At 47.6% G+C, this 22,752-nt stretch overlaps 1 protein-coding gene across 2 annotated transcripts in view; it reads right to left on the bottom strand.

Annotated features, from left to right (window-relative positions):
- Rftn1 (raftlin, lipid raft linker 1) overlaps positions 1 to 22,752 on the bottom strand; it is a 207,292-nt gene that overhangs the window by 41,747 nt on the left and 142,793 nt on the right. For both annotated transcript variants that reach the window (XM_028882505.2, XM_037200117.1), the window contains exons 6-7: positions 20,536 to 20,739; positions 9,162 to 9,277 (exon numbers count right to left, since the gene is read on the bottom strand). In XM_028882505.2, coding sequence (XP_028738338.1) covers positions 9,162 to 9,277; positions 20,536 to 20,739 — 320 coding nt within the window. The remainder of the gene's footprint in view (positions 1 to 9,161; positions 9,278 to 20,535; positions 20,740 to 22,752) is intronic.

Raw genomic sequence — 22,752 nt, 5'->3', positions numbered from 1 at the left:
GGTCCTAAGATTATTATCTAGCAAGAGGAAACTTTCTGGTAAAGAACAAAAACATGAACTGTGCCCCACCCATAATGGAATCCAAATGGGTCTATCAATCACCTAGACGCACGCGCGCGCGCGCACACACGCACACGCACACACACACACACACACACACACACACACACACACACACACACAGCCTTTCAGGAAAAGCAGCCTGTTCTAGAAGCTAGAAATACAAAACTTGCATAAGGTGCATGACGGTGCAATGCTCCCTCTGGCCACTGTTCATTCTCAAGCTTTAGGAGTGTCTCGCTTCACTATACACAGTACCCACCACCTATACCAAGCCAGTGTCTCATCTGAATTCCTTCAGTGGGGAGCAGAAGGACCAGGGAACTGAGAGGAGGCCAGAGAGAGATCTCAGTGACACATGGCTACCTTGCAGGAGGTCCACTTCTTAACGGTAGAGCTGTCTCTCAACACTGTCACCCTGGGGATCAAGCTTCCAGTGCATGGCTCTTTGGAGGACAAGCTGCATCCAAACCACACTATGGCCACAGCACTAGCAAAGGCCATATCCAGGGTGACAGCTAGTGAGGAAAGCAGTCAGTCCCATGCACAGTGAGCTTCTGAATGTAATCTTCCCCAAGGCCTCTAATAAGGCACGGGGTCCTGCTGGGGTCCACTGCAGCCTTGTGAGGCCCTAAGTGGAGGACTCAGCTGAAGAAACTGTAAGGGTGGGGGGGTGCCTGCCTGTCTGTCTCACGTTTACAGACCTGATAGAGGCTGGCATGATGGCTCAGTGGGTAAGAGGTTCTTGCTGCTAAGCTGACAACCCGAGCTTGATCCACGGAACATAAAGAGAACTGACTCCTACAAGTTGTTCTCTGACTTCCACAGGTGTGCCACAGCATGTGTGCACCCACACATACACAAACACATGGGCGTACACACATACACATAAAATAAATGTTAAAAAATGAAAACCAGGATCCTACAGAATCATTTCCTACCTTTCTAACCCCATCCTAACACACCCTGTGTTGACAGATGGTGATGACGGAATCCTTCCACCTGCCTGCCGGAGCTACAACATCCACCCTCTGCAGCTGCAGCTGCTGGTGCTCGGGGCCTGGGCCCGGACCACCCATCATTCTGGGGCTTCACCACTGGCTCCCTGAATTGCCATTCTCTAGAGTACAGGATTTAAGTGTGTGCTGGCTTGAGCCAAGGCCTTACAACAAACCCCATGGTAGGTATGGGTGTGTATACCATCTACCTTAGCTCTGCTTCCCCAGAAAAGCTGATATCCCGCCTTCCAACCACTAAAGCACACATAATAGGTTCTGCTTAAGGGTTTGGTTTTGTTTTTAAGTGTATATGTTTGTCTGTGTGTGGCAGGGGGTGTACAAGTACTGGTGGAGGCCAGAGGAGAATGCTGGATCCCCTGGAGCTGGATTTAGAGGCAGCTGTAAGCTGCCTGACATGGGTGCTGAGAAGTGAACTTGGGTCTTCTTCAAAAGCTGTCTGTGCTCTTAACCACTGAGCCATTTCTCCAACTCCAAAGTAATAGTTTAAAAAAGTATATTTGCTATGGGATGGTCTTTCTGTATGCTGTGAAAGTGTTGTTACCATTGATTATAGAGAAGCTGCTCTGGCCTATGGCAAGACAGGTTATAACCAGGTGGTAAATCTAAGCAAAGAAAGGGAGAAGAAAGGCAAAGTCAGAGCAGACACCAGCCCACTGTTGAGGGAGCAATATGCCAACAGACTGGTAACACCATGGCTATGTGGCAAAATATAGATTAATAGAAATGGGTTAATTTAAGATGTTAGAGCTAGCTAGCAATAAGCTTGAGCCATAGACCAGTTTGTAATTAATATTAAGCCTCTGAGTGATTATTTTATAAGCAGTTGTGGGACCATGGAACTGAGAGGGACAGAGAAAAGGCTCTGTCCAGCTACATTTGGTACCAACTGTCGGGCACTGATCCACATAGACCTGAGAGAGCTTAAAGACTCTGAAAGCACAGAAGCAGAACCACTAGCTTCCTAGTCTCACAGTCTTATGCCAGCAGCAGTACAGAGACTCATCTCCTAACAACTGCCTATAAGATGGAACTGGCCACCAGCTGCCATGAGCTAAGCACCATGGTGAATTTCCACAGTCTCTCCCACAGGTTGTGGTACAGAGAGGCTTCTTCCAGCTGCTGCCTGTGCACTTGGGAGCACAGCTGAAGGCTTAAAAACACAGCTCCACACGACTTAACACTGCTTCCCAGAATTGGGGAGGTGAGCGTGATCGTTGGTACCTGTGCCATGTTGGAAAGCTGAGCGGGGTGGAGCCAGCAGCCAAAGCCAGGCTTTCGTCCTAGCCTGCAGCTTAACAGTTTAAAAACTCTTCTGGTCAGAAAAGGATTAAAGATACAAAATAAAGACATATTCAAATGGAAAAAACCTCTAAACAAGTTACAAGATGTTTAAAAATATATGTAGGCTTAAGAGAGAAAAGAAAAGCATACAGAAAGCCCTTAAAAAAGAAATAGAGTTAAAAAAGAAAGCCATGTAAAGATGGAAAATACACAGAGAGTCTGGGTACTGTATATTATTTGTGTTGTCTTTGGAATTTTTAACTGCTATGAGACATTTGACTATAAAGACTGATAGATTAAACCAACCTATATATTTTAGAAATATCTTGATTCTAAGGTTTAAGTCAGAAGATATGCTGCTTTGGAAGGGGTTCTGCTTTTATGTCCACAGAAGATGAGAAGCTGTGGATTGCTTTCAGGTTAATATGGTTCCATCATGGAAGACCCCCTGAGAGGTCACCAATGGGCTCTATGGTCCAGATGATCCAACATCCAGAACAGTTTCAAGGCAACTGGCTGAGATGATGTAGCCTCACAGACTACTATAGCCAAGATTTATCCATAATTCTAAATTTCTCAGGAGCCCCATAAAATTGCCAGTACCCCCAATCAGCAGGAAGTAGTATGAAAAGCTATGCACAAATTCCCAAAATACTGTTTATGAATGTTTGTTTTTATTTAAAGGGGGTTGATTACATATGGTTATAGTCAATCTCTTTCTAAAGAAAAAAGGGGGATATGATATAGAAATGATGAACAGAAGACAGATTATTGAATCTACTTTAAAAAGCAACTGTTAATCTCAAAACACTTTACACTGGTATGGGTTTTGGTTTATTAAAACAAATTTAAGGCCAATTTTATTATACTTACATATATTTATACTCTTGTTTAAGGTATTATGTTTATGCAGCTCATTTAAAACTGTAATATATAGTTAAGAAATACCAATTAATAGTCACCTATAATAGTCAAACTTATAGTGATGTTAGTTAGGTTTTCTAGATATGCAGAGATATATTTCAGATGGATAGGTAATCTTTAGATACTTCAAAGACCTACAGAATATGGCATTTAAAATGTTTTAAGAACTCAGACTTTTCTGGACAGTGAGACATGTCTGCTCTTGACAGCACCAATTACTTCAAAAGGAGATGATGGGCATCGAAAAAACTCATAGTGGAATTTTCTTATGATATGGAAAAGGATAGATGTTTGGGCAAGAAACTGCTCTTGCCTGGACTGCTTGACAGTATGTTGTATGAACTGGACATGCATGACCCATAGGAAGGCGACCACTAAACTTTGACAAAACAAGGTGAGATGGTCCTTCAGGTTCCTGCTTCACAGAAGAAACTGCCAGGCATTCTGTGGGACACAGAGGAAAGTGACCGATGAACTTTGCCAATAGATGGAACAGTCCTTCAGATGTTCTGCTTCACTGAAAAGGATGCCAGAGACTCTACACCTATAGGCTGGAGATGGATGCCCCCACACTGCAGAGGAACTTTGGGTGACTGTCCAGGCAGCCAGCTGTCTCTGTCATTTCCAGAATTTTGGAAGTTGCTTACAGTGCACTTCCTGTTCACTCAGGTAATATTATATCCTTCTGGGGTCTTTGATGGAGCTGAAGACTAAATAGTTATAATTGCAATTTTCCTTAGTTATAATAAAATATAAATTAGATGTAAAACTTTAGACTCACAAAAACAGGATAGATGATAGGGTATTTTCTTTAATTTTGCCCAATACAAACAGACTAGATATTGTAACTGCAATTCTTGCTTGGTAACTATTTTGTTACATGTAATTTTACGATGTTAAAATGAAAACCTTCCTCTTTGATTAGACAGAAAAGGGGAAGTGCTATGAGATTGTCTTTCTGTATGTGTTGCTACAATTGGTTAATAAAAAAGCTGCTCTGGTCTATGGCAAGGCAGGTTATAGCCAGGCAGGAAATCCAAGAGAGATATAGGGAGAAGAAAGGTGGAGTCAGAGCAGATGCCATCTAGCTGCAAAGGAGCAAGATGCCAGCAGATTGGTAATGCCATGGCCATGTGGCAAAATATAGATTGATAGAAATGGGTTAATTTAAGATGTTAGAGCTAGCTACAAATAAGCCTGAGCCATAGACCGAATAGTCTGTAATTAATATTAAGCCCCTTAGTGATTATTTTATAAAAATAGCTGCTGCCCAGGTGGGACAGAAAAAAGGCTCTGGCTATATGTATTTGTGAGATTGGAGTGATTACTCAGCAGGTAAAAGTGCTTGCTGGACAAACATGAAGACAGGGGTTGAATCCCCAGAACCCAAATAAAAGCCAGATACCTAAGACAAGCGTCTGTACGATCCCCACGCTCCTACAGGGATGCGGGAGCCGAGAAAGGCCGGTGTGCTGCTGTCTATAGTAGAGAAACAACAGAGAGCCCCTTTCCCAAACAAGGCGACCTGTGAGATCACCTCCTCAGGCTGTGCTCTGTCCTCCACACAGGGGCTGCGGCATGCACAGGACTGCATTCTCACACACAAACGTACTCTGTACACACAGACCCCACCACTGCATTTGTTACAGGATTTGCACCCGAGATCACTTCTTCCATCTGCTCTTCCTCTGTGATGAGACTCTAAGTGCACTTTGCCCCATCTCCACCACAGTGGCACGCCTGCCTCTCCCCCATCATCATTGAAAGGCTCCTGCGAATTAGGGTCTTTCACCCCACAGGGAGCTTGATAAGGATGAGAAATTATTGATGGGTATGGAAAGGCCAGGAGGTGAGAAGCCATTTTTAATGCCCACATTCCTTCTCTTCAGTTAAAGGGAATCAATCCTTCCTGCCCCAATTTCCTCCATCCATCACATTCTCATGCTTGCTGACACACAATAGGAACTCAGCATTTATTTGTTGGATGAATTTTTCAAACAATCTCACTGCTCATATCTGGAGGAAAACACGGAGATGTCAGATACAACAAAATGGAGTTTATAAAAGAAACATGTAGACAGATTGAAAGGCTTACTCTTCCTTCTGCCACCCTATGATGCAAGCTGTCACCTTGGTGAGACCTTTCTTCTTAAACACCTCCCTTGAAGTCACCACAGGAGAACCATGTGCCTCTCCAGTGTCGAATACTCCTGTCCCAGCTAATACCCTCTTCAGTCCCAGATAATTGACTCCATGTTTCACACATGGTGAGGTGGGATTCCATCCAAGAGACCCCAATTTAAAAACACCGGCTAACAGATGTGCATTTGGTTTTCACCCTTTCACTTTAGCCGACCTTTCCAATAAACTCAAATCTGTGTTCCCAGGCCATGGTCCCTCAAATGGCCCCTTTAAGTGAGGGCTGTGGTTTTGCTTTGATGGTGGATCTAGACTCCTCTGGGCTATCACGTGCAGACACACAGACTCGGGGACTTTTGGTCCACACATCGGTCTCTTTCCCTCTGTCTTGCTCTGCACTTGCTCTTTCCAACCGATTACCCTTTCTACTCAGACTCTAGATTGAAAATCCCCCACATGAACGTTCTACAGAGGCTCTTATCTTCCTCCCAGGTACCTGGTACTTAAGCCTATGGATTTACAACTAAGGTAACACAACTATTTTCTTTCTTATTAATCAATTTGTTTATTTATTTTATGTGCATTGGTGTTTTTACTTGCATGTATGTCTGTGTGAGGGTGTCAGATACTCTGGAGATACAGACATTGTGAGCTGCCATGTGGGTGCTGGGAATAGAACCCAGGTCCTCTGGAGGAGCAGCCAGTGCTCTTAACCACTGAGCCATGTCTCCAGCTCCCCACAACAGTGTCACATTGTCTCAGGGCTGAGAACAGCTAGCCAGGCTCTCTCTCTAGTGAAAGCGTGTGTGTGTGTGTGTGTGTGTGTGTGTGTGTGTGTGTGTAAAAGGGGAGCCAAAACACAGTGACAGAATTGGACCAGGGCTGAAAGCAGGGCCAGGAATGAAGGGGCAGGTCAGCTCTCACCAGTGAGAAAGGAGAAAACACAGCACCTCACACTCCTGTAGCAGGCCTGGGAGAAACGGGGGTATCTAAGGGGGTATCTAAAGAAACGTTTTTGTCTCTCAATCAGACCACCGAAACAATGGACCCTAAAGAAACAGGAATTCTCCCAGGAATCCCATGCTGGGAAGGAAAAGGCCTCGGCCAGAGAAGAGCTTGTCTCCCAAAAAGAGACTTCACACAACTCTAACTTATCACACCACCTTCCAGGACAAGACTGAAGGCCAGGCCGTGACAGGCAAGGTGGGTGGGACCATACGCTGCCCAGGACGGATGAAACACTGTCTTAGTGGCTTCCGATGGCTGTGATAATGACCATGAACAAAATCGCGGTGTGGAGGGTAGGGCTTGTCTGACTTCACAGCTTACAGTCTTGCACTGGGGAAGTTGAGGCAGGAAGTCAGGGCAGGAGCTGAAGCAGGGGCATGAAGGAGTGCTGCTAACTGGCTTGCTCCCCATGGCCTGCTTAGCTAGTTCCTTACATCCTAGGACCCACATGCCCAGTGATGGCACCGCCCACAGCTGGCTGGGCCAGTCCACATCATCAATTAAGAAGGTGGCCCACGGGCTTGCCTAGGGGCCAATCTTACAGGAACGGTTTTTCTCAGCTGAGGTTCCCTCTTCTCAGATGACTAACTTCTGCCAAGCTGACCAAAAACTAACCAACGCAGATGCTAAACTATCAAATCTAACTCTTGTAATTGTCTTATTGAGAGGACAGGTGGCCAGACCTGGCTTGGGGCATAGGTTGTGACCCCCAACTTTGGTAATATCCAGAGCCCAGGAGGTTAGAGGCTGGCCTGGGCGGGAACTGCTTGTCATGAAAACAGGGTCAACCGGAAGCTAAGAGGAGCTGTTGAGTTTGGGTGGGGACAATGGGGTCACAGCCACCTGCAGCAGCCTCCCCCGGAGGGAGGAAATGGCAAGCCCCAGAGGAGAGCCCCTGTGAGTCTCTGTAACCCTCTAATGGACTTCAGGTACCAGGCTTCTAGGAGAAATGGCACCCTAATTCCCATTTCCCCAAGGACGTTTACAGGCTTCAGTCACCTTCAGATAGCTTGATATCTAAAGGCTACCAGTGGCCCCCCTCCCCCACGGATCTAATGGGTAAACTTGAGTAAGCGTGCCCCTCCTCCTCACTAAGCCGCTAACCAGCAAGATCACTTCCTCCCTCCCTCCAGGGCAATACCCCACCCCCACTCCTGCCCAGGAATGAGAGAAAGTCTGACCCTATGACATGAGACCTCCCGCTTCTCCAACCTGTAGGGAGGAAGCCCGCTCTGTGCAGGGGCCTGAACTCTCCTCAGAACTCTGCTTTGCCTCCCACCTCTGGCATGAGTGTCTATGGTGTCACTGACTATTCCAACAAAGTTATTATCCAACAGGACGATCTGCTTCAGTGCGTGCCCTCGAACTCCAAACCCATTTTCAGGTACCTGCCCAGGCGTAAGGGGGAAAAAGCGTTTTATAGGCCAGATGGTGGAGAAAGGAAGATGTAGTTGGACTCAGGGCAGCATGAATAGGTTCAAACACACCAATGCATCCCAGAGATGGGCTGGCTATGGGTCAGAATGAGTAGTCAATGGAGCCTCTTCAGAGGGTCAAGCCTTCTGCAAACCTGTCCCCTGCTGGTAACAAACTCAAAGGGTAGAGATTCTCAGAGTTTCATCTTTCGACCACCAGCAGCAACTCATTTAACAGGGCATTATAAATACAAAATTATTGGGACTGGTCTCAGAGTTACTGTTAGAGACTATTTTGTGTTCTAACTAAATTTACCCTCAGTGCAGAGATGGGCCTCTAAGGAAGCAAACATGGTTAAATAAAGTCACAAGAGTGGGTCCCTGATCCATTAGGAATAATGTCCTAAGAGACACCAGAAAGCTCACTGGCTCTGGCCCATAAGCATACTCTGAGTGAGTAGCTGTCTACAAGCCAGATCAGAGCCTTGAACAGAAACCAGCTGAGGGAGGGGAACCCTGACCTTGGACTTTCCAGTCTCCTGAATGGTACAAAATCAGGTCTGTGGCATTTTGTTATTAGTGGTCTGGGCTGAAAGTACATTTCCAGGGTGGGTCCCAAATAGCTATGCTTGAAAATTCTGCGTGTGACTTAGACAAAAGTCATTCTTGAGAAAAGCTGGTCTAGTCATGGGCTGAGACTGTCTTAAAACACCCATGCTTCATGGCTGGACAAAATCCAGGGACTCTTATAGGGAAGACAGCTATTTCAAAGACATGGGACTTGGGCTGAGATATCTATGTAGTGGTCCTCCTGGTCATCACTTCTCAAAACTGTCCTGAAGTGCTTGGTGTGGAGCCTCAGACAAGAGACCCTAATCCTGAAAACAGCATTTACCTCTTTGCTCAATGACAGAGCACTCCTGTTCATTTCTTCCAAGGATGGCTTACAGGAGCTGGTCAGATTCTACCTCTGAAAACTATGTGACTCTTACTGTTACAGTCTTATGAACATACATCTTTATATGAATTGTGTTTACAGTGACATGCAAATTAACCAAAGGCAACTCTTTGCACCCGGTGGTCTGACATATGCAAAGATACATGTTTCTTTCTTGTAGAAAGAGATGTGGAGTCCTTCCCAGCTTGGGGGCAGGGTATAAGAGAATCAAGAGGGTCCTCCCAGGGTTAACCCGGGTGAGCCCCCACCAGAAGAAAGGCACAGCTGGGCAGCAGCCTCACAGTCAGCTGGAGCAAGTCATGAAACCATCTCTGCCCAGACAAAAGCAGCAATGAGGCAAGGCAGCGCCACACTTACTTCCAGGACCGTCCATTGTTCCACAACAATAGCGTCATAGCCCTGTGTGGTTTTGCTATCTTCTGTGGAAACAGCTTCAAAGATGAATACTCCATCTGTCGGGCCATAGAAAGAGTCTGTGGAAACAACAACAACAACAAAAAAAAAACAGTGAAGGGGGGTGTGTGTCTGAGCTGTCTGTGGCAGAAGTCTTACAAACAGCAAGAATTTTCAACTGCATTCATTAATAATCCCAATCAGAACATCTTTTCAGAATGTTAATTAAAGATGGCATACACAGCCGCAGAGTCTAGCCCCATCAGGATGAATGAGAGTAATTTACCTCACACTTTTGAATAATATCCTTGATTTTATGAGCCCAAATTTCATCATCGGTAATCACCATCAGCCTCACGTGCTTACCTTCCTGTTCATGATCCAGTGTCAGGATGCACTAGGAAGAGCTTACCCAGGGCAAAACACAGATTTTAGAGGAAAACTGTATTCAAGTAAAAGGGATTTATTTTTTTAAAGACAGGATAGATTCAACATGCCAAATCTAAGCTTGTCAGTTGTGCTCTGGATGTGTTAATTCTGGGGCGTTGGGGGTGCAATGTGGTTGATGTACCCAGGATGTGTCTGGCAGCCCTTGTCAAGAGCTGCGGTTTGGGAGGGAGCTTCCCAAATGATTTACCACTGGAAATGTTCCTGGGCACTGTCAGTCAAGAGAGCGGCTCCTGCATACTGTACCCTCCAACAAGCCGACTGGGGACAGGCAGCATTATCTGAGAATGTCTTAGTGATGAGGTCTGAAGGAGCAGGGCAGCGTCTGCCATGCAGAACATGTGCCTCCGCCTCCTTTTGGGCCCTGCTGCAGTTCGTCCTGGATTCGTTTAGATGAGACAATGAGAAAGAAGACCGGTTGAGATGCTGGTGGCCCGACTCCAAGCAAGGGTCCCGTCCAGTGACTTGTCTACTCATCTGGGAAACAATCTACTCTGCAAACACTGCTCAGTCTCAGTGAACTGCTGACCAACCAGCCAGATTCCAGCTCAATCTCTGGAAGGGAAGAAGTCCCATGATGCTTTGCTGCTTTGCTTGCTCCTCCTACTCCCAGGTGTGCAAAGAGGGAGACCGAGGCAGGAGGAGAGCTCTAGCTGGAAACAGAACTTGCTGGCTTTTGGGTCACGGGCTGCCAGCCTCAATAAAGGGGGGGGGGGGCGAGTAGATGTCTACTGACTGAAGCCACCTACCCTGTAGGCTTACAAACACACACCACTCAGGGCCTCATATTTGCACAACTTTACCTACCAAACTTTCTCTAGCCTCCTCCTTTAGCTTTTTGTTTTGTTTTGCTTTGCTTTTAAGTAATTTTACAAGTAATGATTACAGAGAAATACTCTTGAGAGCACTGATCATTGTTAGGACAGACTAAAAGAAATAAGATGGGGTGTCCGGATGGGCTTTCCGGGGTAGCCACTTCAGACCTTCCTAAATTGCTCTCTAGGAAGTTGTGCAGCTAAAATTCTTCCAAACACCGCCAGTGTTCCTCCATCCCACACCTCTGTAGGCTCTGAACAGTTCCTTTTCAAAATTTGCCAATCTGATAAACAAGAGATTGTTTTTCAACATTGATTAGCCATAGAGAATTAATGTCTAGTTTGTGGTTTTTGCTCATTTTTATTGGGATTTTAGATTTTTTTAGGTATTTATGAAATTTTTATACATAAAGAATAGTAAGCGTAGCCTTCTATTTATTGCTAATGTTGGAATAACTTCCTCCTGTTGATGTCTTTTTAATTCTATTTGTGGAGAACACAAACGCTGCAGGTGCTATGTGTTGAGGGTTTTCTTACAGGAAAGGATGCGAAGACACACACGAGGGCACCAAGCAGGCAGGTGATGTGGATTCACAGGGTTTGAGTTCCAGGCGGAAGGGGGACAGCCTGCAGGCAAGAGCAGTGGGGCGGAGCAGCCAGTGACCCATGAACTGCAGAGTCCTAAGAAGAGACCTGAGACTCAGGTGACCCGTGGGGAAAGGAACAGTAAGAAGACTTCTCCAAGGTAACAGCAGGCAAGATGCAGAGCCTGAAACCATGCGTGGGGTTGACTCTGACCTCCGATGTCTCTGTTACCACTTTGGAAGGACATGCCCCATATAGTCAGCTGGATCCAGGAAGAAGAAAGACACGTGGAGCAGAGCTGCCCTACTGAGCCAGCTGGGACCAGCTCACCTACAGACTGTGCGTGAGCTTGGTGGGGATCACCACAGAGCTCCAGCCAAACAGAAAACCCAGCAGAATAAACTGCTACTCTTAAGCCAATGAGTTTGGGGGTGGTTTGTTACATGGCATTCCTGTGGCAATAACAAATTGATTGACAATGCTCAACCTCAAAGATGCATCATGAAGCCAGTGTACTTGCTCAGTGATTCCTGGAGCACCAGCAACCTTGACCTCACTGCATTTTCATTAAGTTCCCCCTAGTGAGCCAACTGCACACTTCGGCTTCTTTTTAACCTCCCCCGCCCTCTGTCTGGACTCTACCATGCACCAGCCTCGGCAAGCTCGTGTCTCTCTAGTGTTCAGTAAGAGTGCCCCGAGTGTCAGTTTGCTGATCTCCAAGGGACAAGTAACACAGATGACCAGGGAGAAGTGCCCCTCAGCTGAACAGCTTCATGTGCAACCTGGGGCCCAGGACAAGCACAGTCCAAAGTCCGGCTCAGCTTTAAGTGCTCAGTAACACTGCCAGGGGAGAGCCTTTGCCACAGGAGAGCCACCTAAGATGCTGGAGAAAATCAGTCCTGACCCATGGCTGTTCAACACTAGAAGACACACAGTAGCTCCTCAGGGATCTTACAGCACAGTACACAGTTCCTCTAGACCTCTAGAAAATTCAGAAGTGGCCCTCTTACTCTACAGGGTCCATTTCTATGGAGTCGACCAACAGCATACAGGAAAACATGAAAATCTGAGTTGGCCAAGAATACCCTTTTCTTTGCCATCATTCTCTGACAAACCATTTATTCAGCATCTCCTCTGAGTTTAATATTATAGGTCATCCGATGGTGATTTAAAGTGCACAGGAGGCTATATATAGTCAGTAGGCCATTTTATACAAGGGGATGAGCATCTGCAGATCCGAACACCTGGGTTCCTTGGACCAAACCCTTTGGATCTGAGGGATGACAGCCATCCAGCTTCCAAAGACTCTCCCTACATCTTCTCAACGGAAAACCCCAGCCCTCTAAAGGCACCTGCTGGGCTGTAAGTACTAACATGCCCATCTCTACACAAACATATGACGGCTTCAGTCTGTCAACAGTGCGGTGAGGCAGAGTTGAGACCCCCAGGTAGAGGGGGCGAATGTGGGCCCTCCTGATGTCCTTCTCACTGTGTCCGTCTCCCGCCCCTTCCTCTCAGCCACTGCCTGTCTCCCCAGCCCATGCCCGCTGCTCTGCTTTGCCCTCCTGAGTACAGAAGGCTGAATCACCTACTTGTCTACAACAAAGCAGTTTCAGAACAGCTGTCAAAACTTGGTCGTCTGTAACGGCAGACGTCAATGAGCTCCGGAGGACAGACGGCTGGGCTTTTAAGCAGCCGCTGCTTTGATGGACTTGTCTGCTCTCCTTCTCATTCCCTCTACTGCTCAGCCTCCCTGAAGTGTGTGACAACCTGGGTGTAAATAGGTCCATTTCAGAGTAAAGATTCCTGATGTAAAAAGGTTAAACCATCCTCCACTTATGGAAAGCATTCTGTCGTTACTGTATTTTTTATTAAAGATGCTTCCCTACAGTGCACAAAGAGCTATGTGCCGGGGTGCTACATAAATATTTGATGCTGGTCTTTTGGCAAAAGGCCACCTTAACATTCCAAGCTTGTGATTTACAAGAAGGACATGGGAAAAAAATCTAGCACACCATTTCAAGAGGTAAATTCTATGCTCAATTCTCTTCTGTAGATATTAAGTGTTGAGTTCACTTCCAGGCTCAGACTGTGGTACTGGCTGGTAAAGTTTCTGGAATGCACATACCAGGCCAAGTATTCAATCAGCTTGTCTAGTCTCTGCAGGTTTATAAACGAATGTTATTTGATGGTTCTTTGAACAAACTAGGGTAGGACTTGACTGTCCACACTGAAGTGGACAGCTAAGTTCTGTGATTTTCAGAGGGCTTTATTCTCCACTGGAAGCTTTATCTTGATTCCAGGAATAGCCCCAGCCAACTCTATAACTAACTCAATAACCATAACTGCATGGGTAGTCATACTGTCAGGCAATCTCCTGAGAACATAATCACTGGTTAACCAAGCCCAGATCACCTTCTCTTCCACCCTGGGCCCTTCCTGCTGCCATGGGCCTGCCTACCTCCCTGCATTCCTCTTCTGACCTCTAGTGAAGGATCACTCCTCTTCTGTCAGCAGGGATTAGCCTTGCAAGGTCAACGCCTTGCCGTCCAGGTGGGGAAGTGTCTGAATCCCTGTCCTGCTATGAGACACACCATCAAGAGCAGTTTAAGGAAGAGGGCTTACTTGGCTTAGGGTGGTTACAGTCTACCAATGGCCAGGAAGTCATAGCATGGGAGCCTGAGGCAGGTGCTTGCACTTCATCCATAGTCAACAAGCAAAGAACAACGGACATCTGCTCAGCTCATTTTCATTTTATACAGTCTAGGAAGGATCTCAACCCAGTGAATGGTGCCATTCACAACGGACAGATTTCTACCTCAGCTAACCTAATCATGGTCATCCCCCACAGGCATGCCCAGAGCCACTTCTCCCAGAGGACTCTAGCTAACATCAAGCTGACAACTGAACTGCATGTGAGGTACCCTGTTAGCATGGGTCACAATTTCCCTCTGAATCCTCCCACAGGGCCTGTAAGCTATCACTCTTCCAGCACACACAACAGCGAAGGCCACAGGAGTTAAATGAGGGACTGAGATAGCCAAGCGGTTAAAAGCAATTCCTACTTTGCCTGAGGACCCAAGTTCGGTTCCCAGCACCCACATCAGGTGGTTCACAACCACCTGTAACTCCAGCTCCAGGGGATTCAATGCCTCTGGACTCTACAGGCATCTGCACTCACATATGTCCACACACATATGCATAACTTAAAATAAAATAAACCTTGTTTTTGAAATGATCTGTCTGTGCTTATGTGTATTGGGAAGACCAATTACATCTGAAATGTAGTTCACTACAGTGAGCCAAATGGTGTGAGGTCATGAAACAGACCAGGTTCACACGATCCCTATGTTAACACTATGTACCATACTCTTCTGCTTTGAACTTCCAGGGTTCAGGCACTATGATACTAAAACACAAAGGGTGTGGGCCCCTGTAGCAGGAATCTTAAAAGTTCTTATTAATAAAATCAAACCTGAGGCGAGGTATTGGGGTCCATGCTGGTAGATCTGAGAGACAGAACAAGCCACAGCTATCTCACCTTGCCGGATCCTCGGCTGGTCTTGTTTCCTCAGACTGGAAGCTTCTATGTCCTCATCCCAATGGCTCTCAGCTGAACTGCTGCTGGAAAGCCTGAAGCTTAACCAGCCACATGCTTAACCAGCCAAAATCTCTAGTTTCTGGCCCTCACGCCTTATATATCTTTTTGCTTTCTACCACCACTCCCTGGAATTAAAGGCTGGCTTTCTGGGATTAAAGGCGTGTCACCATGCTTGGCTATTTCCAATGTGGCCTTGAACTCACAGAGGTCCAGAGGGATTTCTATCTCTGGAATGCTAGGATTAAAGGTGTGAGTGCCACCATTTTCTAGCCTTTGTATCTAGTGGCTGTCTGTTCTCTGACCCCAGATAAATTTATTAGAGTACACAATATTTTGGGGAACACAATACCACCAGGCCCCTGTGTAAGGGTTTCTAGGATAGCTGTATGAAGTATTTATGACACATAGACATTTTATTTGGAATAGATATACAAAGTTTTGATATGAAATGTCCACTGAAGGCTCATATGTTGAAGGTCTGATTGCCATCTGGTGGGCCTTTTGAAGTAACTAAGTCCCAAAGGCTGAGGCCTTATGGAGCGATGGATCCCCCGGTCAAGTCATAATGTCATGGCATTTCTGGGAGGTGGTGGGGGACTGAAGAGGTAGAGCCTAGCTGGAGGTAGGTCACTGGTGACATGCCTAGAAATGCAGATCTTGTCCCCAGACCTTCTGAGCTGCATAAGGTGAGCAGTTTTCGGTCATGACTTCTGTCATGATGCCTGGGAGTGGGCCAACCATAGACTGAGACCTCTAAAAGTACAAATCTTCCCTGTTCATGCTGCTTTGCGTAGGGGTGTGACAGTGATGGACAGCTCTCTAAGGCAGTGTACGTATTCCTCACATGTGTGGCCTGCCAGCCTCAGGGGGTTGGATCAGCTAGGCATCTGTACAGACGACATCAGATTCACCACGGCTTTGACTGGTGGCTAATGTTTGTTTGTGACAGGGTTTCTCTGTGTAGCCCTGGCTGTCATGAAACTGACTCTATGGACCAGAGAGATCCGCCTCCTGAGTGCTGGGGTTAAAGGTGTGTGCGAAGTTAAATGAGGGCTGAGATGACAAGTCCTACTTTTCCAGAGGACCTGAGTTTGGCTTTGTTTGTTTCTTTGTTTGTTTGTGCTGGCTAATCTTGGTCATCAACTTCACATCTGGAATCAACTAAAACCCCAGCTGCTGGGCACACCTGTGAGGCATTATCTTAATCAGATTATTTGAATCAGGAAGATGATCCTAAATGCAGGCTATACTTCCTGGTGGCAGCCCATTTGCCGTGTGCCTGCTTGCCCTTACTCTTGCCGACAAGTTCATCTACCCTGCTGCTGCAGCCTGCATTAAACCCAACCAGTGATTGAAAACCAGCAGTTCTACAGTAGTCTCCCAGGACTCAAGCCCCAGATCAGGAATGGGGAGACACCCAGCCTCATAGACCTGGCAAATGGGGAGACATCCAGCCAGCTTCCTGGACCTGTAGTCTAGGACAGGTAGTAGATTCTCGGTCTTTCTGCTGTGAGATGGCCATGGTCGGACTAGACTGACCATGCCCTGCAAGCCGGTCGAATGATCAGTTCCATCAGAGAATCCTGGCTAACTCAGACTGGGGTGCAGCAAAGGTATCTAGGAGTCTCAAGATGATTTAATTTTTCAAAAGAGCAGAAATGGGGTTCAGAAGGATGGCTCAGCTCTTAGGAGCACTTTCTGTTCCTGCAGAGGAACTGGATTTGATTCCTGGCTGCACGTGGTGGCTCACTACCCTCTGTAACTCCAGTGCCAGGGGATCCTGTGCCCTCTTCTAGCTTCCACAGGCACCAGGCATGGATGTGGTGCACATATAGACATGCAGCTAAACACTCAAAACATAAACAAACCATTTTCAAAAGGGCTTGGGGGAACAGGAATAGAGAGACACTCAGTTAAGACGACCCCTGTCACCAGGCAGTGGTGGTGCATGCCTTTAATCCCAGCACTCACGAGGCAGAGGCAGGCAGATCTCTGAGTTCAAGGCCAGCCTGGTTTAGAGAGAGAGTTCCAGCACAGCCAGGGCTACACAGAGAGACCCTGTCTTGAAAAAACAAATGAACAAAAAAACCAAAATAAAACAAAAAAGGATGACCCCTGTGTGATGCAATGGACAGAACACGTCACTTAGAACATATTGTAGTCAAGTCTTCCTTAGCCAGCTTGTAGAACTACCTTCAGATGTATAGGAAACAGTGACTAGACAAACAGGCAAAAAGACACGGAGGCATGCTGAGGGAGTCACACTGCGGCCCTTCCGTGGCTGTGAAGCTGTGTCCCCTTCCGGCAGGAGGCGGGAAGAAAAGCTCCTCTAGGCAAAAGCGCAGATGCCGTTGCCTGGGCCAGCGCCTTGCTGGACTGGATTCTGGCTCCACTAACCAGCGGTAAGGATGTCTCTGAAACAAAGGGAGTAATGACTGCCGGGGAGGGAAGGGCAAGGTCAGGTGGGGATGGGAGGAACACAGGGCACCTGGAGGAGGGGGAGGCGCAGAGAGAGCGCCAGGGCTTACAGGAGAAAAGCACCACAAACAAGAAAGACAAATGGAGGCCAGCAAGGACCACAGGACCGTGAAGGCAAAGTGAGCCCCAAAAGCAGTGACGTACGGAGTGGGGGCCACTGACGGTGGCAGGGAGATGGCAGGGTCATGGGTAAGAGACGGGCCATCTGGAGTGTCCTCAGGTGTAAACGTCCCGCTACCCCCGACCTTGCCCTTGGCTCCCCATGCAGCCAGCCAGTCAGCACCAGGCCTTCCTTCTCACCCTTCTGGAAACAGGCTCACCGTGCCCCGCCTGCACTTCAAGGCAGCCCGGGCTCCTCTCTGCTGCTCCCTCTGGTGACTTTGGGGCCTTCCTCTCCACACCCCAAGAATCACCAAAATGCATTTGGGAGGACAAGTTCCCACCATGATCCCCACCACCTCCAGCTCCTCTCCCGATCTTTCTCCTTCCCACCTCCTTGACACTTCCTGGCTGTCCCATGAAGAGGACAACAGCCCTTGGGCTGCCTCCAGGACTGGAAAGGGCCATCACCCCCAGGTTTCCCTCCTGTGGCACGTGCCCAAGGGACTTGAGGTTAGACAGGTCCCTAATAGATAGCAAGTGTTCCTCTTCCCCACACCCCTGACCTGAGACAAAGGCCCAGCTTATCTGCCCTGCCCCAAGACCAGCCTGACAAGGTCAAGGCCCCATAAGGCCATGCTTACCTCAAAGTTGTGGGCCATCGGCTTCCCTGACTTTGTTCAAACTGACCGACCTTCAATCAGGGGATGAGGAGATCTCACAGACCATCAAAACCCCCAGCCCTCAAGGAAAGACTAGCTCTTGGGTTCCTGCTCTGCAGGAGGGTCTTCCTGTGTGCCTTGTTCTGTGCGAGTTTCCTCATCCCTAGTAAAGCCCCTCCCCGCTCCTTTCCAACAGTTAATTCTGTCAGCTGTGTAGGAGATTTCCCCTGCTGCTACCTGTTATGCCTTAAATTCCTTCCCTCTAATTCTTTAAGTGACCCAGAAGAGGAACCCAATCAAATCCGAGGTGGCATCATGCCCATTTGGGTATTAATAAAAAAAACCCAGGACAGGAACCCAAATTTTGGCATTGAGTGAAGCCTTCTGTATCCTGGGAAGGTAAAAATAGATGCTGGAGTCACCGAGTGTCTCAGACCAAGGCCTTACCTTATTTGTAGGACAAAGTTTTTACTAATTTTATAGCTCTGTGGAAAATACTTTTGAACAGCAATGTAAATACCCAGTTAGAAGTCATGACAGATAGACGGTTCTCCCCACCAGGCTAGTGGCAAGGATCTCAGCACGGCTTTCCTTTTGAATTCTGGTTCTTCCCTGGCCAGTGGGGACCCTCAGCCCCCTTAGAGCAGGGCCACCCTCACCACTGAGCCCCACGGCTCTGCTGCCTCCCTCTGCACAGATTTCACACCTGACTTCCGCTGCAGAGAGTCCTGCCCCCAGGTTTTCACGGCACTGCCTGCAGTCTCCACTGCAGTGGTGTGGGCTGCAGACCCTGCGGTCACAGCGGATTCTTCACAACGCGTCCTCAAAGACGGAAAGTTGGTTTGATGCCGCTAAGGCCAGAGGAGGCTGTGACAGCATTTGACATGGCTGAAGCCGATCTAAAGCCCCGGCAAATCCATGCGCTTTGCAATGCAGGCTTGGCCAGTGAAGTGAGGGAAGAGCCCAGAGGCTGGCTGGGCTTCTGTCTTTTGAGCCGTCATGATGGCACAATCGGTGGCTTTGGGAGGGCTCAGACGATGGGGCCGACTACACCCCTTTCAACACCCCGCTTTCGCTAGGATGAGAAGAACAATTACCCAGCCGCCTCCGGAGTAGCTGCTACCAGCTGTGCATCCTTCAGACGTCAGTAAATTAGCCACAGGTTTGCTGAGGAGAGCTTGGCCTGGCCACCCAGACAACAGAAAAGAACAGCTATTGCCCCGACCTAAGTGCCACTGTCCCTAAAAAAGCAGGAGTTTATGGGGTTCTCTCTGGCAGCCCCAGGACCGATGAACTGGACTGGGAACACCTACTTCAAGTACCACCTGCCCCCCTGGTGTTATAGTGCCCATCCAAACAGCCGTGACAATCCCTGGTAAGCCACTTAAGAGTGGACACTGGAGCCACCTGAAGATGGCTTCCTGGTGTATCGAGGAGATACTAGATCTGCCGCTGGGGAACGGCAAAACTGTGTCCTCAAAACTGCATTCCCAAATCCACTAGAGACATATAGCTATTTAAATTGAAATTAATGAAAGTGAAATAAACTGTAAAATTAAGTTTCTACGTCATAGGTGCCAAAGTTGGCTGGTGGCTACCATGTGGGATAGAACAATACAGAACATTCTACCATCACAGAAAGTTCTACTGGACAGCATTGTTCTCATGCTTTCCTGAGTCACTCAGTCATTTAACATCATTCACATAGTCACCATGCCTGCTGTTGCTATAACAACCTGTTGACCACATCTCTCATAGTCAAATAGAAATAAGCAAGGACCCTGCATCCAAAACTAAGAGCTGTCTGTGCTTTATCATCGTTCCAGGCTTTGAATCATCCAGAGCCTGCACATTCAGAACATAGGATCTCTAGTCTAAGAATGCGTGCTTGGCACTGCCCAGATGATACAGATCCAAACTCCATTCCCTGCCCCGCTAATGCCCGAGAAGCTACACACCATCAAACCTGCTATCAGTACCCTGGCAGGCTCTGCTGGGATCCACAAGTTCTATGTTACATCTCACTTCCTTAGGAGTCCTGCTGACTCACAACCCTCAGACCTGTCCATGCTGGCACACTAGCCCCACACCCCAAACCGCTTCCTTGTCCGCGAAGGTGATCAACTCACCATTATGTTAACCCCAAATCCTTTCTTGGCTCAAAACCTTTCCCTACTGTGGACAGACTTTCCCTCTGCCTCAAAAGCTGACATCAATAGTACTATTTCATGCAGCAAAGCCCCATAGACAGCCCACTTCTGGGGCAGCGCGCTGGGCACTTGAGATTCAGCAGGCTTGTGTCCCAGCAACAGCTCACGGGAGCCAGGTGCTGCCATTATTTCCCACCTCAGACTATAATAGTGTCTACAGACAATTTGCACTTCTGGAGTGGCATGATCCGAGGGGGGTAATTAACAGTCCCAGGCAGCTGTATTCTCAAAGTGACAAAGATGGAAACTACCATCAGTAAGGCGAAGCCACCACCTTCATCGGAGAAGACACCAGGTCACTTCCCAGAGGGTCTAGCCTTTATGAGATCGGCTTGAGATATGTTAATTAGAAATCAAATGCTGTGGGTTTATTGGCTGTGCAGCTTTCAGGATGGAAAGAGCCAAGATCACAGAACAAGAGGGTGGTAAGGCATTCCGTACCATTGGCCATGCCGAGGTGGAAGACAGCGTTCACCAGCACACCGCCTTTCCGGAAGTGGTCACTCATGTGCTCCAGCCAGCTGGCGTCCAGGCTGCTCACTGTCTGGCCGTTCCTGGAGACCTGGAGGGGGATGGTGACGGGATAGTACTGCCTACGCTTCTGCTCGCTCTTCGGTCTGTTGAAAAAGGCGAAGATCTCCATTTCTGTGGGAATTTGTAAAAAGGATGGAGAGAGAAAAGGTTAGCCCACAGAACAAGTCTGCTAAAGCGGGTTCAGTGGAATCTCCCTGGAGCCCGAGAAATGGTATCGGCTGTGATTCCTGAGGTCACACTCTTGCCAGATAATAATACTCCATTTCCAGCAGCAACTGAAGTTGCTTCCAGAGAAGAAGGCCTCCAAAGTTGCTCTTTGGATGGAGGCTGCAGTGTGTTTTGTTTTGAGATGGGGTTTCATGCAACCCAGGCTGGACTCAAACTGAATTTAGGATCCTCCTGCCTCTACTTACTAGGTGCATGAATTACAGGAGTATGTCACTACACTCAGTTTGGTGGTTCTGCAGACTGAGCCCACTTCATGCATCTTAGGCAAATACTCTACATCCCTAGCTGGGACAAGGTTTTGAATCTGGAATATAATAGATGACTGTTACTTGGAATTAATTTGCATTGTTAAGCATTTGGAAGAAGTATATTTCTAGAAATGCAAACTTAAGTTTTTGCAAAGTAAATGTAAAATAGTCTTAAAAACAAAAGCAAACAACAACAACAAAAAAGGATTCATAAAAAGAAAAACACTTCTCTAATTCCAGGAATCTTTTTACATCCTGGACTTGCTATTTATAAACTGCGGGAGAGTTTCCTGGGGCCAAACCCATAATACTCAATCAAGTGCATCAAGTACATTGATATGTAAAAATAAATATGTTCCTGTAAATGGGGGTTCCTGCCTGGAGTAGCAGGTCAGCTCAATCAGCCAGGCAGGCCCTGGGTGTGAAGCCAGAAGCTCTCTGTTCTTTCATTTATAGCCCAGAAATCAATAATCACTCCCCGGCTCCCCCCCCCCCAACCCTGCTACTGATTTGCACCCGCTGTTTCTGCTGCCAGCCACGGTTAGCGGGAACCACTGGCCGGAGCAGATCCCTGGGATTTCCATCTATACTGGAGAGCCTGCTTTTGTACCATTCATTTACTCAGGCTGGCCCAGCTTAGAAAGCTTTGCTTCCACAGGCTGGCTGGGAATATGCACTGGCTGCCAAAGACATCCTTTGAGGTGATATGGAAATCCCACCACCTTTCACACAGAAAACACAAAGGTCATAAAGAACGGTAGGCGTTAGGGAGGACAAATCATACATGTGTTCTGACATGGGACACCTGCACGACTCTGGGATGTAGGCTCTCAAATTTCGGGGATTTGACATTTGGGTGGTATCAAAGTACTAGCTGGTATGTGTGTGTGTGTGTGTGTGTGTGTGTGTGTGTGTGTGTGTGTGTGTGTGTGTGTGTGAACACTCACATGCACATTGCATGCATTATGCGTGTGCATGCATAACGTCAGGTGTCTCTTTTGGTGCTTTTGCCGATTGCCTTGAGATGCTGTCTCTCGCTAAGCCTGCCACTCAGGCTAGTCTGCATGAGCAGTGCACTCCCAGACTCTGCCTCCTCCACCCTGCGGTGGTGGCTTTACAGGCATGTGCAGCCACCCCGGCTTTTTACTTGGGTTCTGAGGATCCAAACTCAAGCTGTCACGCTTGTACAGCAAGCACTCTTACCCTGGGTTCCAACCCCACATACGTTGATTTTTTTTTAAACTGGATCACTTTCCTTTATTTAAATAAAAGGATTTAAAAAGAGAGATTGATTCTTGACCACAGAGGCAAATCACTCCTGCCTGCTATATGGCCATGCCGGGCCAGGAGGTAACACCCCCAAAGTTTCTCATGTCGGAGATGCATTCTAGAACAAAGGGAATGCCCAGCGCCATCTGGTCAAGCACTGGTAAGGTTCCTGAGTCATGAGACCTGTTGTCACCAACAGCTAAAGTGACCGAGAGTTTCATCAAGCCATTCCATCCAACAGAACCAGTGCCTATCTTTGGAAACGGCCACCTGGATTGGATGCAACAACTGCAAGACCAGTCACCAACCCAAGCACCTTTTCAGTCCACCTGCCTGACCCAAGGTGCTGCATCTATCCTAGAAATGATTTCAAACAGGA

This window comes from Peromyscus leucopus, chromosome 16_21, assembly GCF_004664715.2.
Source record: "Peromyscus leucopus breed LL Stock chromosome 16_21, UCI_PerLeu_2.1, whole genome shotgun sequence".
Lineage (NCBI taxonomy): Eukaryota > Metazoa > Chordata > Mammalia > Rodentia > Cricetidae > Peromyscus > Peromyscus leucopus.
This window is presented reverse-complemented; position numbering and strand designations above follow the sequence as displayed.